This window comes from Stenella coeruleoalba, assembly GCF_951394435.1.
Source record: "Stenella coeruleoalba genome assembly, chromosome: 3".
In the NCBI taxonomy this organism is placed as follows: Eukaryota; Metazoa; Chordata; class Mammalia; order Artiodactyla; family Delphinidae; genus Stenella; species Stenella coeruleoalba.
In genome coordinates, this window is record NC_137148.1 from 127,123,866 (window position 1) to 127,139,048 (window position 15,183).

General features: G+C 48.6%; 2 protein-coding genes across 2 annotated transcripts in view; one reads left to right on the plus strand and one right to left on the minus strand.

Annotated features, from left to right (window-relative positions):
• FAT2 (FAT atypical cadherin 2) overlaps positions 1-11,222 on the minus strand; it is a gene marked incomplete at its 3' end in the record, with an annotated part of 64,528 nt that extends 53,306 nt beyond the window's left edge. The window contains exons 1-2 of the mRNA XM_079917161.1: positions 7,628-11,222; positions 5,589-5,903 (exon numbers count right to left, since the gene is read on the minus strand). Of these exons, the coding sequence (XP_079773287.1) occupies positions 5,589-5,903; positions 7,628-10,883 (3,571 nt within the window). The 5' untranslated portion in view covers positions 10,884-11,222. The remainder of the gene's footprint in view (positions 1-5,588; positions 5,904-7,627) is intronic.
• Positions 1-15,183, plus strand: part of SLC36A1 (solute carrier family 36 member 1) — a 167,319-nt gene that overhangs the window by 120,686 nt on the left and 31,450 nt on the right. The window lies entirely within an intron of this gene.

The following is a 15,183-nucleotide window of genomic DNA, read 5'->3' on the forward strand; positions in this document are numbered from 1 at the left end:
GAGTAATATTCCATTGTATATATGTGCCACATCTTCTTTATCCATCCATCTGTCGATGGACACTTAGGTTGCTTCCATGTCCTGGCCGTTGTAAATAGAGCTGCAATGAACATTGCGGTACATGATTCTTTTTGAATTATGGTTTTCTCAGGGTATATGCCCAGTAGCGGGATTGCTGGGTCCTATGGTAGCTCTATTTTTAGTTTTTTAAGGAACCTCCATACTGTTCTCCATAGTGGCTGTATCAATTTACATTCCCACCAGCAGTGCAAGAGGGTTCCCTTTTCTCCACAACTTCTCCAGCATTTATTGTTTGTAGATTTTTTGACGATGCCCATTCTAACTGGTGTGAGGTGATACCTCATTGTAGTTTTGATGTGCATTTCTCTAATGATTAGTGATGTTGAGCATCTTTTCATGTGTTTGTTGGCAATCTGTATATCTTCTTTGGAGAAATCTCTATTTAGGTCTTCTGCCCAGGGCCATTTTACTGGGATAAATTCAAGGGTTACATTCAAAGCCTAGATCAGAATTCTTCTCGTCTTTGGAGAGCAAGAGCATGAGGGGGAAATGGAACTCTGGAGAGAAAGAAGGGGAAGAAAGGAAGGGGAGAGGACAGCCGAGGTGATGGCATGAGCGGAGGGTCCCACCTACTTCCTGCTTTCACCATGAGGAGGGTCCTGAGCACAGTATATTGTTGAGTGAAAAAGGCAGCTCATCAGGAGTTATAACAGGGATCACAGTCACTGCCTTCAGTTCACGAGAAATCACAGAGGGGTGGCTTTTTACTCCTTTGTTGTAATTCTCTTATTCATCTGAGACCTAGGACCGGCTCTTCCCATGCTGGGCTGGCACAGATGAGCCAGGGGAGTGCTCCTCTGTAAATTCAGGAAGGTGAACTTAGTGCTCTGTAATTCTGGTTTTCATTTTCTAGACACTGTGGCTATAAATTGAGGCCATAAAGGCGAGAAGGTGCCAGTTCTCTGCAAGCATCAGGAAAGTCAAGCTCAAGGTTTTCGGGGGCCCAGAGGGGCATCCACGCCCATAGACTGAGAGGTCCTAGCTGGGTAGGGAGGTCTCTTTTCAATGAAAGCAGAGCTATTGGTAGGGGGTCAGTGGGTGTTCTAAAAACTTTCAGTAAGTTTCTTGATCTTGTTTAGGCAATTAAATGATGGAGTAATGGAATGAAGTGTGGGGATGGGGCTCCATGAGAGAAACGGGGATCCGGTGTTGGGGATGAGGCCTCCAGTGCTGGAAATGGGAGTGTGGTGTGAGGAGTGACCTCTGTCTGCGCCATGTTCCTGCCTCCTCGTCCTCCCGCCTTTTCTTCCCTCAATGAAGGCAGGCACGGGAGGAATCCGAGCAGGCTCCTGGAAAGCCCCACAGCTAGAGAGGAAGATGCATTCCTCTAGGACAGAGTGAATATTGTTTCAGGTTGCCCCACCCAGCTTATCCCCAAGCTGAGGGCCCTCATGGGGAAGGCCTAGCATCTGGGTGACCCCCAGGAAGAGTGTGGGGATGAGAGGACCCTGGCTGGGAGCCTCCCTTCTGGCTCAGTCCTGCTCTCTCTTCATCCCCTCTCCCCTCTCTGTTCACCCCTCACCATCCTCCTTCTCTCTGCCTTCCCAGAGCTTCCTCTCTCCCTTCCCCCTCTTTGCATCTTGGAATCTGTCACTCTTTCTCCATCTCTGGTTTTTCTTTTCTCTCTGCCTCCCCCGCATCTTCTCAGGTCCAGTGTCCCTGGAATTGCTGCCTGGCCTCCTGGGCCATTGCCCGTGTTCTCAGCCTCGTCCCCCCTCTGAGGTTGGTGTCAGGATTTCCAGGGAGTGCCCATGTAGGATGGGGACATGGTGGAAACACCCCCAAGGGACTGTGTGAGGGTCCACCAAGGACCCTTCCTGGCACGAGGCGGGCATTCAGCCGATTCAGCTCTTATCATTTCTCTCCTCCAAACAAATGTCCCCCCATCACCCCATCTCAGCCCCTTCCCTCTCCCTCCCTTCCCTCATCCAGTGGTTTTATAACTACTGTTGATTCCACCTCTAATGGATTCTAGATTCTTCTACTCTTTTTACCCTGACCCACCACCATCTAGGTCTTACCCCACCTACCCTGCCAGCTTCCTCTCCCCCCTCTGCCCTTCCTCAGAATCATAAGAGCCAGCACTCACTGAGCTCTTACACGTCCAGGCATTCTTCAAAGCTCCCTATGTATCTCCATCTATTCACCCATTTAGTCTTCCCAACCAGCAAAGAGGTAGCTATTATTATCTCCATTTTACTGGTGAGCAAACTCAGACATAGAGCAGTCAAGTAACTTCCCCAAGATCTTACATTTGTTAAGTGGTGGAAATGGATATGCCTTTAGAAAATGGGCCTACTTGCTCATAAAAGACTAGTAAAGGTCAGACACTGGAGACCAAGGACATGTGAGGACTAGAGGTAGTGTGGGGTCCTGGATGGGAATAAGGATGTTAGCAGAGAAAACTGGGGAAATCTTAGTAAAGTCTGTATTCTCCTTAATAGCCTTGCACCAGTATTAATTCTTAGTTTTGATAAATGTGCTAGGTTAACATGAGGGGAAACTGAGTGATGGATATATGAGAACTCTCTTTGCAACTCTCCTGTAGGTCTACAATTATTTCACCATTAAAAATTTTTAAAAGAAGAAAAAACTAAAAGGAAAAAAAAGGAAAAAAAATGGACGTACTTGCTCTGTCTTCAACAAGACCTGGGTCTTTTTCCCTCCTGGCTATTTCTCCTGTCACAGTCCTTGCCCAAGTGCCCTGCCAGACTGTTCCTTGTCAAATCCTCCGGATCCTTCAGCTCGGCATAGCCACCCCTGTTCCATGAAGCCGTTGCTGGTCTACCACACTGAGCAGCTTCCTCTCTCCTCTAAACAGTCACAGCACCACATCTACTCATATTTTAACAATGTGGTACTCTTTCTTTTATATATATAATTTTTTTTTAAATAATCAATTAATTAATTAATTTGGCTGCGTTGGGTCTTTGTTGCTGTGCGCAAGGGCTTTCTCTAGTTGCAGCGAGGGGGGGCTGCTCTTCGTTGCGGTGCACGGGCTTCTCATTGCGGTGGCTTCTCTTGTTGTGGGGCACAGGCTCTAGGCATGCAAGCTTCAGTAGTTGTGGCTCGTGGGCTCAGTAGTTGTGGCTCATGGGCTCAGTAGTTGTGGCACATGGGCTTCGTTGCTCCGCGGCATGTGGGATCTTCCTAGACCAGGGCTTGAACCCATGTCCCCTGCATTGGCAGGCAGATTCTTAACCACTGCACCACCAGGGAAGTCCCAATGTCGTATTCTTTACACTGGTTCTATAGCTTTTTTTACATCCAGATCTTCATGGTCCTGATGGATTGGATTCCTCAAGGCCTGAAATTATGTTTTATACCTTCCCCTCTCTCTACAGCACATAATTTCAATGCCTCATCAGGGCAGACACCTTTAAACATTTGCTGAATAAATGAGTCTTGGGCTTAACAAAAGATTGTGGATGCTGGCAGAGATTCATTCATTCATTTCCCAATTATTGAGGTCCTACTGTGTGCCAGGACTTCATATTCTAGTGGGCAAAAAAAAAAATCAAGCTTCCTTTTCTGGAAAACCTTTGAAGTCTAGTGAAGGACATGGATAATTAATGGAATAATCACATACATGAATATAATGTTCTAAGTGATAAGTGTTTTTAAAAACTAGATGCTGCTGGGAGATGTATTATAGTGTCAGGAAAAACTTTTCTAAGGAAAGAACAGCTGGGCCAAGATCTGAAAGAAGAGCAGGAGTTAGCCTGAAAACAGAGAGAAGAGACTCCTGGCAGCAGGAATAGCATGTGCAAAGGCCCTGTGCCAGGAGAGGTCATGGACCAAGGCAGGCCATGTGGCTGGATCCAGAGAGTGATAGAGCAAGAGAGGCAAGATGAAGCCAGAAAGGAAAGCAGGGGCCCGGTCAGGCACAAGTCTGTGGGACACGGCAGGGTCTGGCTTTATCTTAAGGGCACAGGGAAGCCATCCAAGGGATCCAAGTATGGAAGTAGGACAATATAATGTGGATAAGAAAGGTGGGCGGGGGGTGTGGGGCGCGGGGAATCATTGCTGACTTATTATTTTATTTTCAAATGTTCATGTTGATAAAAATTTCTTCTCAACTGTAGGAATACTAAGAGCTCTCTGCCCTCTGGGGCATTTTGCCAGACCTGGTGTCAGGGAACTGTTGACAGTAAACAGAGCAGGGATTTGGAAGAAGTAGAGAACCTATTGCCTTAGGTGAGAGATCTCTTCCCTCTTCCAAAAAAAGAGGGACAGAGTGGGCCCAGGCAGAGAGCCAGCTTAGGCCTGTTCTTCAAGAGAAAAGCATTCTCCTTCTAGGAGGACTAATCCGCTCCCCGAGGTCAAAGGTTCCAAACAGATGTCACAGGGCAAAGGGGCACTTGTATCCCCCGCCCACTGTCTGCCTCAGGATCCCCAGGCCCATCGCTCCTCCTGACTCCCTTTTGCCTTAAGGATCAGGAAGCTGCTGCCAGCACTCTCCCCTTCTCCTTCCTCCAATCTTGCCAGAGTTCTGTCCTTCCAGGACAAGAGTCAGTTGGAGCTGGAGAATGGGAAGTTGGGTTCGAAGGAGAGAATGTCAGCCTTCTCTGCAATAGGGTTGTTGTTCATGGTCAAGAGGGACATGTGGCCTTGGAGCCGTACCTGCAGCAGTGGGAACTGGCTCTCACCTTCTGCTGGGAGCCAGGCAGGCAGCATAATTGCAGGAAGCAGGCGGGAATAACACAGTCGGGTGTGAGGGGACTGTGGGCACAGAGGACACACCTGCTGTACACAGGGAGCTGCTGTCAGCTCCGGGCAGCTGTGGCCCTGCGGGATGTGTGGTCCATGTGGCCAGATCTTGTTATTTTAAGAACAACCAGAAATCTGGAATATTTTGCGCAATTTCCAAATTTTTAAATGTTGGCAGAAACTTGAAAAATCACTGTTTAAAGCTTGTGCAGGCCAAACAGAACACCTTTGTGGGTTGCATCTGGTTCACGGCTGCAAGCCAATGACCGCTGGATTCCTCTAAACCATCCAAGATGGCCTTGGACCGAGGACAGACCTTTGTGAGACGGTTGGTTGCTCTGAAGCGGATCTGTATGGCCACCGTGCTGTGAGCAGGCTTGAGATCAGTGTGGGACTAGAGTTAAGAGATTCAACCTGTGGTTTGCGATTCTCAGGAATGGTCAGTTGGGAGCACTTGGAGGTCTGAAATAGTCCCAGCTTGACCACCTAGGGAACCTGCTTAGCTTCCCTGGGCTCCAAGGAAAGAAAACTCACATATTCTTATTCTCCCACAGAGATGGACTTTGCTGAGCAGCACTTCTCAAACTTAGCACACATCAAAATCCTCTGGACGTCATATTAAAATACAGCATTTCTTGTCCCCACCCTGAGCTCTGATTGAGTAGGTCTAAGATGGGGCCTGAGAACTTGACTTTCTAACAAGTTCATAGGTGATGCTCATGTTGCCATTCTAGGACCACACTTTGAGAAGCACTGTTGTAGATAATCCTGTGCACCCAGATTTCTGAGGTCCTTACCTGTGAGAGGATGAATAACAAAGAATCCCATTTGGTTGCCGCTGGTGATATTGAAGGTCAGCTTCCCCTTGGAGCTGGAGTCCGGGTCCCGGGCATCCAGCTGGAGCACGGAGGTGTGCAGGGGTGCATCCTCCCGGACGGAGGGGTAGAACACGGGGCTGGACATCTGGGGTGGGTTGTCATTGACATCCAAAACCTCAATGTAGACTTCAGTTACAGAAGAGAGGGGGGTGGAACCCCTATCCACTGCCAGTACCGTCAGCCAGTAGCAGGACATGAATTCTCGGTCCAGGGGTGCGGAAGTCTGAATCATTCCTAGGGATAGTCAATCACCAAACCCAAAATAGTTTAGAGCTCAAAGTAGCTTTAGAAAGCACTTTACCTAACACTCCTGAGATGGTACTGTGGAAAGGATATTGATAACTATTCCACGAGAAAAGGGAACTGTGGCTCATATGGCATGGGAGCTGCTGAGTTAAACACAGGGAAATTCATATCCTTATTGTAGAACCTCTCAGAGCCTTTCTCTGCTAAGATAGGCCCATGACTGGGGCATGTGGGCATATGCAGGGTTTCCAGAAGACCATGGTAGTTGACCTGCTTTCTCCTGACTACTTCAAGCCGAGTCCAATTTATTCATTTCACATTCTCTAAGTGGGATTTCCTTACATTTGTCCTTAGACTGGTTCCTTCAAGCTTCAAGTCCTTATAGATACCAATTCAAGGGTAGGGGTTTGATAAATAAATTGCTGTTCCCCTCTCCTCATCTTCATGATTTTAGAGACTTGGCGTCATTCATTGGTTCTCTCATCTACAAATTGCTTATTATGAACTAGCACTGTTCCAGAAGTCGAGGGTCCAAGAGTGAGCGGAAGAGGCTTGTAGCCTAAGTTCTTATGGGTCACACTCAGCTGGAAAGACCCAGATGACAGGGCAGAGCCTGTACTCAGAGCCATAGCATTGCAGAGCTGAAGGAACCTTACTCCTTTGACAGATGGGGAAACTGAGGCCCAGAGAAAGAGCATGACTTGACCAAGATCATGTAGCAAGTAAGCAGAAGAGCTGGGTCTAGAATTGACTCTCAATCTAATGCTCTTTCAACCACATCACCCTGCCCTCTACCCCGGAGAGAAATCATCCCATCAAGAAGGACATACTTTTATTCACCTGGGATCTCTCCCAAGGTGCCTATCTCAGGACCTCACAGGTAGAGGGTGCCCAGTAAGTGTTTGCTGAATTGCACTTATTTTCTGTGGAGCTTCAAAGGTGCCACCTTTTTGGAGGACAATTTGAAAATATCTGTTAGCATTGATATTAATTATATATCTATGGATGATGGATATATGGATATATGGATATTATATATCTATTAATGTTATCTTTTGACCCAAGAGCTCCATTTTTTAAGAGTTTTTCCTGTAGAGACTCATTGCATATGAGTAAAAGTATATGAACAAATGCAGCCATTAAAAAAGAATGAAGGAGATTTATATGTACTGACATATAAGATATCCTGGTGACAAAATAAGTTTCAGAATTAGTATCTGTTGTATTATGTTTTCATAATAATAAAATGAAAAGTGATCATATATCCGATGCAATGAGAAAAATTTAGAAGATTATAGGACAAATTCTTAATAGAGATTATATCTGGGGAGATGGGACACAGAGAAACATTCATTTTTAAATTATATATAAAAATTTTATAACTATGATACATTATTTTTATAAGCATATATATGTAACATATGCTTTTGTGTGTGTGTATGTGTATACAAGTGTGTGTGAGATGGTTGATTCAACTTAAATGGATATACATACATACACCCACATATGTATATATACATATATATACTATATATATATATGTGTATATATATGTATATAAATTAAAAATAAAATGAAAGGGACAGGAAGGAGTGTCCCTATTTATTGTTCTTTTTAGCCTATAGCCTGACTTCTCTCAAGACAGTGCCTGATTCCCTTAGGCCCATCCTCTCCCAGCACCTGGCCCTCCCATCCCATCCCACTCCTAGTACCTGTGTCTTGGTTGATGCTGAAGGCTGCAAGGTCGGTGCCAGCCCGCAGGAAGTACTGGAGCTCCCCGTCCAAGCCACTGTCCTCATCGTGGGCAGCCACTGCCATCACTGAGGTTCCCGAGGGGCTGTTCTCCCGCACCTGGCCCTGGTACACAAAGGAGGCAAAGCGGGGAGGGTGGAGGTTCTCGTTCACATCCAGGACGATCACCTCCACGTGGCAGAGGGTCCTTCGGGCCAGGGGCCTCCCGCTGTCACTGGCCCACAGGCTCAGGTTATACCCAGCCCTCCTCTCAAAGTCCAGCTCTTTCTCCAGACTGAGTGCCCCCGTCATGAGATTCACATGGAAGGTCCCATGGGCATCATCCAATAGGACATATCGTACTTCTCCCGCAGGGCCCAGGTCAGGATCAGAGGCATCTAGAAATGTTAGAGTGGTCCCTGGCGGCAGATCCTCTGGGACCTTAAGCCTGCGAAGTTCTGTAATGCACTGGGGAGAGTTGTCATTGGCATCTTCCAATGTGACTATCAGGTCGGTGACAGAGAAGAGCTGGTGACCCTTCCTGGGCTGGTCCCTGGCCTCCACCTTGAGTATATATTGAGGTTCTGATTCCCGGTCCAGGGGTCCTGTGACAACCAGTTCCCCAGTGAGGGGATGGAGGGAGAACTTCTCTGTGGGGCTTAGCAGGGTGTAGCGAACCCTCCCATTGTCCTCCGAGTCAGCATCTTTTGCTTTCAGCTCCGCAACTGTGGTTCCAACTTCTGCGTCCTCTGAGATGGTTACCTGGTACCCACCAGGAGGAAATCTGGGCGCATTATCATTCCAGTCTTCCACATTCACCGTCAGCAGCTTCCAGGAGGACTTCTGGGGAGTGCCCAGGTCATACACCGTTACATTGAGGATGTAGAAACTGGTGACTTCATAGTCCAAGGGGGCAGCTACAGCGAGCAGCCCTGTTTCCAGCTCAATGTCAAAGCAGCCGTCTTCATTGCCATCTGCAATCACATAGACCAGTTTGCCGTTAAAGCCAGTATCGGGGTCGGTGGCTGCCAGGTGGGCCAGGGGGGTGTTGAGAGGAGCACGCTCAAGGATGTCAATGGACTGTGGGAAGTGGTCCTCAAACTGAGGGGTATGATGATTGATCTGATATGCACTTAAGGAAGTGAAATCCTCATCAATGGACTGCTGATTCTGAAGCCCAACAGAGTGCAGGATGGTCTTTGTGAAATGTGTCAACACCCCCGTTTTATCACACTTTACAGGGACCTCCAAATGAGGATCCTTCACTACAGTAACATTCAAAGTCATGGGCGAGGCATAGTTTTTCCCATCTGAGGCTGTAATTTTCAGGGAATAGTTGATGGGTTGACCAGTAGTATGGTTCCTAAAAGGGCGTTTGAGAGATATCACTCCAGAGAAATGATTTAGATGAAAATACTCTAGTTCGTTGCCTGACACAATCTCATATTTTAGGTTCTGAAGCTCATCCACATCTATAGCTGACACGGTCATTACTGATTTTCCTACTGGCCAGTCTTCATGGATAGACCCAGTGCAATTGACTTCCTCAAACATAGGCTTGTTGTCATTCAAGTTCTTGAGCCTAAGGGAAACAGACACTTCTTTTTCCTGGCGAAATGGGGATCCCCAATCTGACGCCCATACCTGGAAGGTGTAAATTCTGTTCATGAGCTCATAGTCCATGGGTTTGGAGGTGGAGATGATCCCCAGGTAAGGGTCGATAGAAAAGGGCACAGAGTTTGGGCGAGCGATGGAGTAGGTGACGTATCCATTGTCTCCATGATCCTGGTCTGTGGCCGTAACAGTCAAAACGCTGGTGCCTGGAGGGATGTTCTCATCAAAGGTGCCATAGTAGGAGGACTTGTTGAACACGGGGGCATGATTGTTACAGTCCATGATGTCAATGACCACAGTGGTGGAGGCCAGGCCCAGTGAGGTTCTGATGTGTAGCTGGTACTGAGCTCGGTCATGGAAGTCCATGAGCTTCGTGGTGGTGATCAGCCCCGTGCGAGCATTCAGTTTAAACGCTGCACTCTCTGAGGATGGCTTTAGAACATACTTCAGGCTGGGGAAGGCGTGGGTTACTTTCACTATCACCACACGGCTATCAGGAGGGGAAAACTCACTAAGCTGCACTCTGTAAACAGCCTTCTCAAATTTGAGGGAAGCCAGTTTGGAAGGAGGTAGGTGAAAGCCCCTGATCTGGGAAGAAGAAGAAGGTCTGCTCCCACCCCTGGCCTGCAGGCTGAGGTTGAATCCATGAGGGTGTTCCATCCAGTTGATGTCTTTGACGGAAACCAAACTGAACTCACTGCTCCGGGCGTAAGACTTGATGGCTTTGAAGTTCTTTCCAGGGTCACCACCAACAATTTCCAGCGAGTCCACGTCACCACCTGAGCTCTCTGCATCCACCACCACCGTGGCATAGGTGGCGTCGTCACCGCTCTCTGGTGTAGCCAAGACCACTGAGGCAATGGCCGGGAGCTTCCTGAGGGCAGGCTCCACGTGGATGACCAGTGCTGCCAAGTTACCAAATCCGTTGCCCTCTGAGATCTTCCGCATGCGGTCCACAGCCAGCACCTGCAGCTCATGCTTCCCTCGCCAGGTGACGTTGAGCCTCCCGGCCAAGGTGACCACCCCGCTGGTGGGATGGATGGCAAACATCTCCGACCTCGTGTTAAAGGTGTAATAGAACTCGGCGTTCCGGCCCAGGTCGGCATCCGTGGCGCTCACCTTGCAGATGGGGCTCTTGAGGGGCATGTCCTCAGAGATGGTGACTCGGTATGAAGGCGGGGAGAAGAGGGGCTTCAGGTCATTCTGGTCCAGGATGTGGACCACCACGCGGGTCAGAGCTTCTAACTCCGAGGTCTTCTCCGCGGCTTGGATGATGAGGGTGTAGCTGTCTCGCACCTCCCTGTTCAGAAGGGCTGTGTTGCTACTCTTTGTCCTTATTCTCAGAAAGCAGAAGTTGCCTACCATGTACTCCTCTGTTTTAAACACGTTGGCCACATCTCCAGAGATAATCCGGTACCTCACTGCCCACTGGGGGTCTGTGAGATAGATGCCCATTTTCTCAGAGCTTTCCACGTAGGTCTTGGGAGCAGAGTTTTCATAGATGGTCACATTATAAAGGGGGTGTGTGAAACGCCAGGCTGATGAGATGATCCCTTCTAGGGGTTTCTCACAAGTTGTACAATGAAGCAAGAAAATGGCAAACCCCAGCAAGGCAATAATCATGATGGAAAACCTCCCGAAACCCTGGAGAGAAAAAGAAAGGGTACAAGTTAGCAAAGAAATGGTTCCTACAGCCGTGGTTCTTAACTGGGGTGGTTTTGCCCCTCAGGAGATATTTGGCAACGTCTGAAGGTATTTTTGTCTACCCCAGCTTGTGTGCAGGAGGTGCTACTGGCATTTAGTAGATAGAGGACGGGGATGCTGCTACACATCCTACAGTGCACGGGACAGATCCCCGCAGCAAAGTCAGTAGGGCTGAGATTGCAAAACCTTGTGTTCAAAGAATAACAGACTAGTTTAAGGGCTTTCTGAAGGGCATCCGGCAGATACAACACTGTCCTTACCACTTCTCTCCTTTTCCCCAAACCTTCAATGTCTCCCCAGTGATGGTGGAATCATTCTGACCAGGTACCCAAGCTTAGCAGTCTGGCCCTAAGTACTTCTGACAAGACCCCTCCATCAGAGCTCAGCTCCAGTTGAACTGAGCTGTGTCTGCACACGTAGAGGCTGCAGAAAAGCAAAGGGATCACGATCACAGGCCTGGCGTCAGGCTGCTAGGCTGTCAGGCCTGGCTCCACCACTTACTAACTGGGTGACTTTGTAGGCAGGCCATTTCACCTCTGTGAGACTCGATTTCCTCTTCTGTAGAATAGGAATAAGGATATTAACTACCTCATTGGATTGTTGTGAAAATTAAGTGAAATAACAAAGGTAAATGACCTAGCATAGTGCCTGGCACATAGTAAGTTTTAATGTAATATTAGTTATTATTAGTCATAGGAATCTAAGTTTCATAAAGTGAAGGGACCTGCCCAGGGCCTTACAGCTAGATAGAAACGAAGCAAGAATTAGACCTGGAGCTCCTTGCATCACAGGCCAGGGCTGCTACCCCATCCCAGGCTTACCTCCACCTATCCCACCACAAGTCCCTTTGGACAGAGCCTGATTCTGACTCATCTTGTAACCCTGAACAGAGAAAACCCCTCCCTTCCTGGAATGTCAGAGCTGAAATGGACCTGAGAGATGATGGAGCTCAGATCCCCCTTCTTATGCCTAGATAGGGAAATAGAGCCCCAGGTGGGGGAGGGGTCTTGCCCCAAGTCCCAAGGTGGGTGGCCAGGTAAGAACCAACCCCTGGAGATTGTTGAACTAACCGTGAGTGAACGCTTCACCCTCTAAGAGCTGCTTCTCTTCTGCATCCTCTCCCTTGCCACTTCCCGAATGCCTCATCCCTGAACTCCAGCCTGGGTCAAAATGTGAGACTCATCAGAGCCGAGGATGGGGAGGGGGACCGGGTAGGGCAGAGTTCGGTTGCCAAACCGGGTCTTCTAGAAGCAATGTGTGAGGCTGCGTACACCAGGCTGGTGGCCGGCCTGCCCTTGGGAGTCTTGACTCCGTGGAGTTCATGGCTACCAGCCAGATGTGCCGAGCATTCTTGGAGGAAACAGGCAAAACTTGTTTTTCCAGTTGCCTTGGTCTTCAAAGGCAAGGAAGAGTTAAACTTCCAGGCAAGGGGGAAAGGGAGAGGCTTGGATCCTTGTCTTTCCAGAGTCCTGAGAGAACCAAATGCAGGTTCTTTAAGACCTCGTGGGTTGCATCCCAACATGGGAAGGAGGGTGGAGGCAGAAATGGAAAAGCCAACCTAACTTGGCCTCTGAAAGCCTCCTCCTTCCAGCCTCCCTGCCACCATCCCTCGCTTGAGATCCTGTTGGCGGCGCCCTAAACCCAGCACCTCAGAAGAAAGGGGGCAGGATGGAGGTAGATTCTATGCTTAGGGTTCTAAAGCCAGGGACAGAAAAAGATGCTGTCTACTCCCCACCCTTCCTGCCCCCTTGCTGTCACCCCTTGCTTGCCACCACAGCCCATGAAGGACCCGACCACAGGGAAAAGCCACACTCACCCATCCCTGACACAATCTGCTGCAAGCACGAGGACACCCCTGAATCATTTGGACCCTACCCCTTCCCCCAGGATGGCATTGCTTTTGAAGTTGAAGACCCAGGGGGGAAATGAGTGCTTACCCCGGTCCCAGGTCCACACTCACTCCTTGGCCCGGCGAGCCCAGGGTGCGTGCAACCTCCCAGCGCTGCCTGCCCTGATTTGGGGAAAGCTTCCTGTTCACCAGGTCAGCACCTGTGGAGGGCAGGTCCCAACAAGACACTCTGCTCAGCAGCTGCAGGGGTGCCTTGAGAGCCAGAGTCCTTAAGATGAGCTGTAGGGAAGGGAGCAGGGATGGGGTCTCCCTCGGGGGCAATAAGATGCCAAAGGGGGTGCACCCTTGTGTAGGGGTTTGGTGCCCATGGCTGTGTTCAAGCCGTGGGACCCACAGACCTGGTGAGTGCTTTGCTGGGGGAAGGGCCTGTGTCTGATATTTGTTTCTGGCACCACACCTGGGCAGGTGAACAGGCTTACAGGGTGCAGGGGCATATGGGCTCCCTGGGCTACCCTCCCACCTCATACCACCTAGGACCACTATTTTGAAACATCTTGTGAAAACATAGATCAGTTCTTATCACTTCCCTGCTTAAAATTTTCCGGTGGCTTCCCACAGCATTTAGATGAAAATCTGAACTTGTTATCATGGCCTAGAAGGCTCCCCACCATCTGGGCCCTGCCTGTATCTCCAGTGACACCTCCCACCACTCTCCCCATTGTTCACCAAGCTGCAGCCATAAGGGCCTTCTTTCTCCTCTACAAACATACTAAACTGGGATCTGCCTCAGGGCCTTTGCACTTGCTGTTTCCCTCTATTTAAGATTCTCCCATGGCTAGCTTCTTGTTATTATCCATTTCTCACCTCTAATGTCACTGCCTAACCCCCAGTTTGATGTAGCCTCCTTCCTAAAGCCCTTCTTTATCACATCACCCCATTTTCTCCATGGCACTTGTCACCTCCCAATATGTTCTTATTTATTTGTTTACTGTCTCCTGCCCTAGATGCTAGGTTCCATGAAGACAGGAGCTTTTTGATCTTATTCATGCACGAATTCCCAGTGCCTAGATCAGTGCCTGGTACATAACAGAGCTCAATAAATACTAATTGAAAAATGAAAGGATCTGGACTTAGGGAAAGCAATGACAAAGTGAAAGCTGAAAGAACCTTTAGCGATCATTCCTTCCTTTTTGATGCTGGAAAATAAAGTCCCCCAAAAAGAAAGGGACTTGCCCAAAGTCACAGGGTGAGAACCAGAGCCAGGTTCTTTCCTCCCAACCATGCTGCCAGAAAGAGAAACTGTGTTCACCTGTAAATCCAACTGTTTGGGTTCGAGCCCAACTCCACCACTTGCTAACTGTATAACCTTGGGGAATTTAACCTCTCTGAACCTCAGTTTCCTCACCTGTAAGATGGGGCTATTAACAGTACTTCTTTCCTGGGGTTTTATGAAGATGAAATACGATCGTGTACATTAATATGCTTGGCATTGGTGCCTGGCCCATAGAAAAGCACTCAATAAATATTAGTCTCAAAGCCAAAGCAGAATCAAAGCCTGAGGTCGGGGTGAGGGTGGGGTAGACTGAACCCCCTGGAGAAGGCCCAGCTTGCGCCCCAGTGGAGCAGGAATCCGCTGGTCCCTGGTCAAGTCTAAGCTTGCTGGCCCAGCCGCAGGCTCTGCTGGGAAGCTGCGAGCAGGCGCTTGTCTGGGGTGGGGCCTCATGCTCTTGGCTCCCCAGACTCAGAGAGAAATCTGCATGTGGGTGAATGTGCACATTTGCAAGAAAGCACACACACACACACACACACACACATACACACTTAGGAGGCAATTTTGAATAATTGTGTGCGCCTGCTTGGCAGAATGCATACTGTGTGAGTAAATAAACTGGTAGCTGTGGGGCTTGTGTGTACACGGGTGTGAGCAAGTGCAGGTGTGGGGTTTCGTGAATGGACCCTTTTAGGACATAGGTGTGAATCAAACTCTGTCTCCATGTAACTCCCAACCCCATTTCATGCATGGGGAAGGCAGCAGAAGGTGGTTCACAGGACAAAGCTTCCGGCTGTGTGACTTTGGGCAAGTGGCTTACCTTCTCTGATTCTTAGTTTCCTGACTTCATAATACCATTTTGAGAATGAAATGAGTTAATGTACATAAATGCTGAACGTGACATGTGACACAATTTTTGAAAAATATTACGAAGTACTATTACTTTTTAGCAGCCAGCTCAGACTATTCACTGTTGAGTTTGTGGGTAATGAAAACTCTCAGATGTCTTTTCACATCTTCTCCAATCTGTTCTTGTGCAGGCTGATCTTCTGCAACTAAATGACGTAGGATTTTAATGAGACAGTGATTCATTTCTCCTT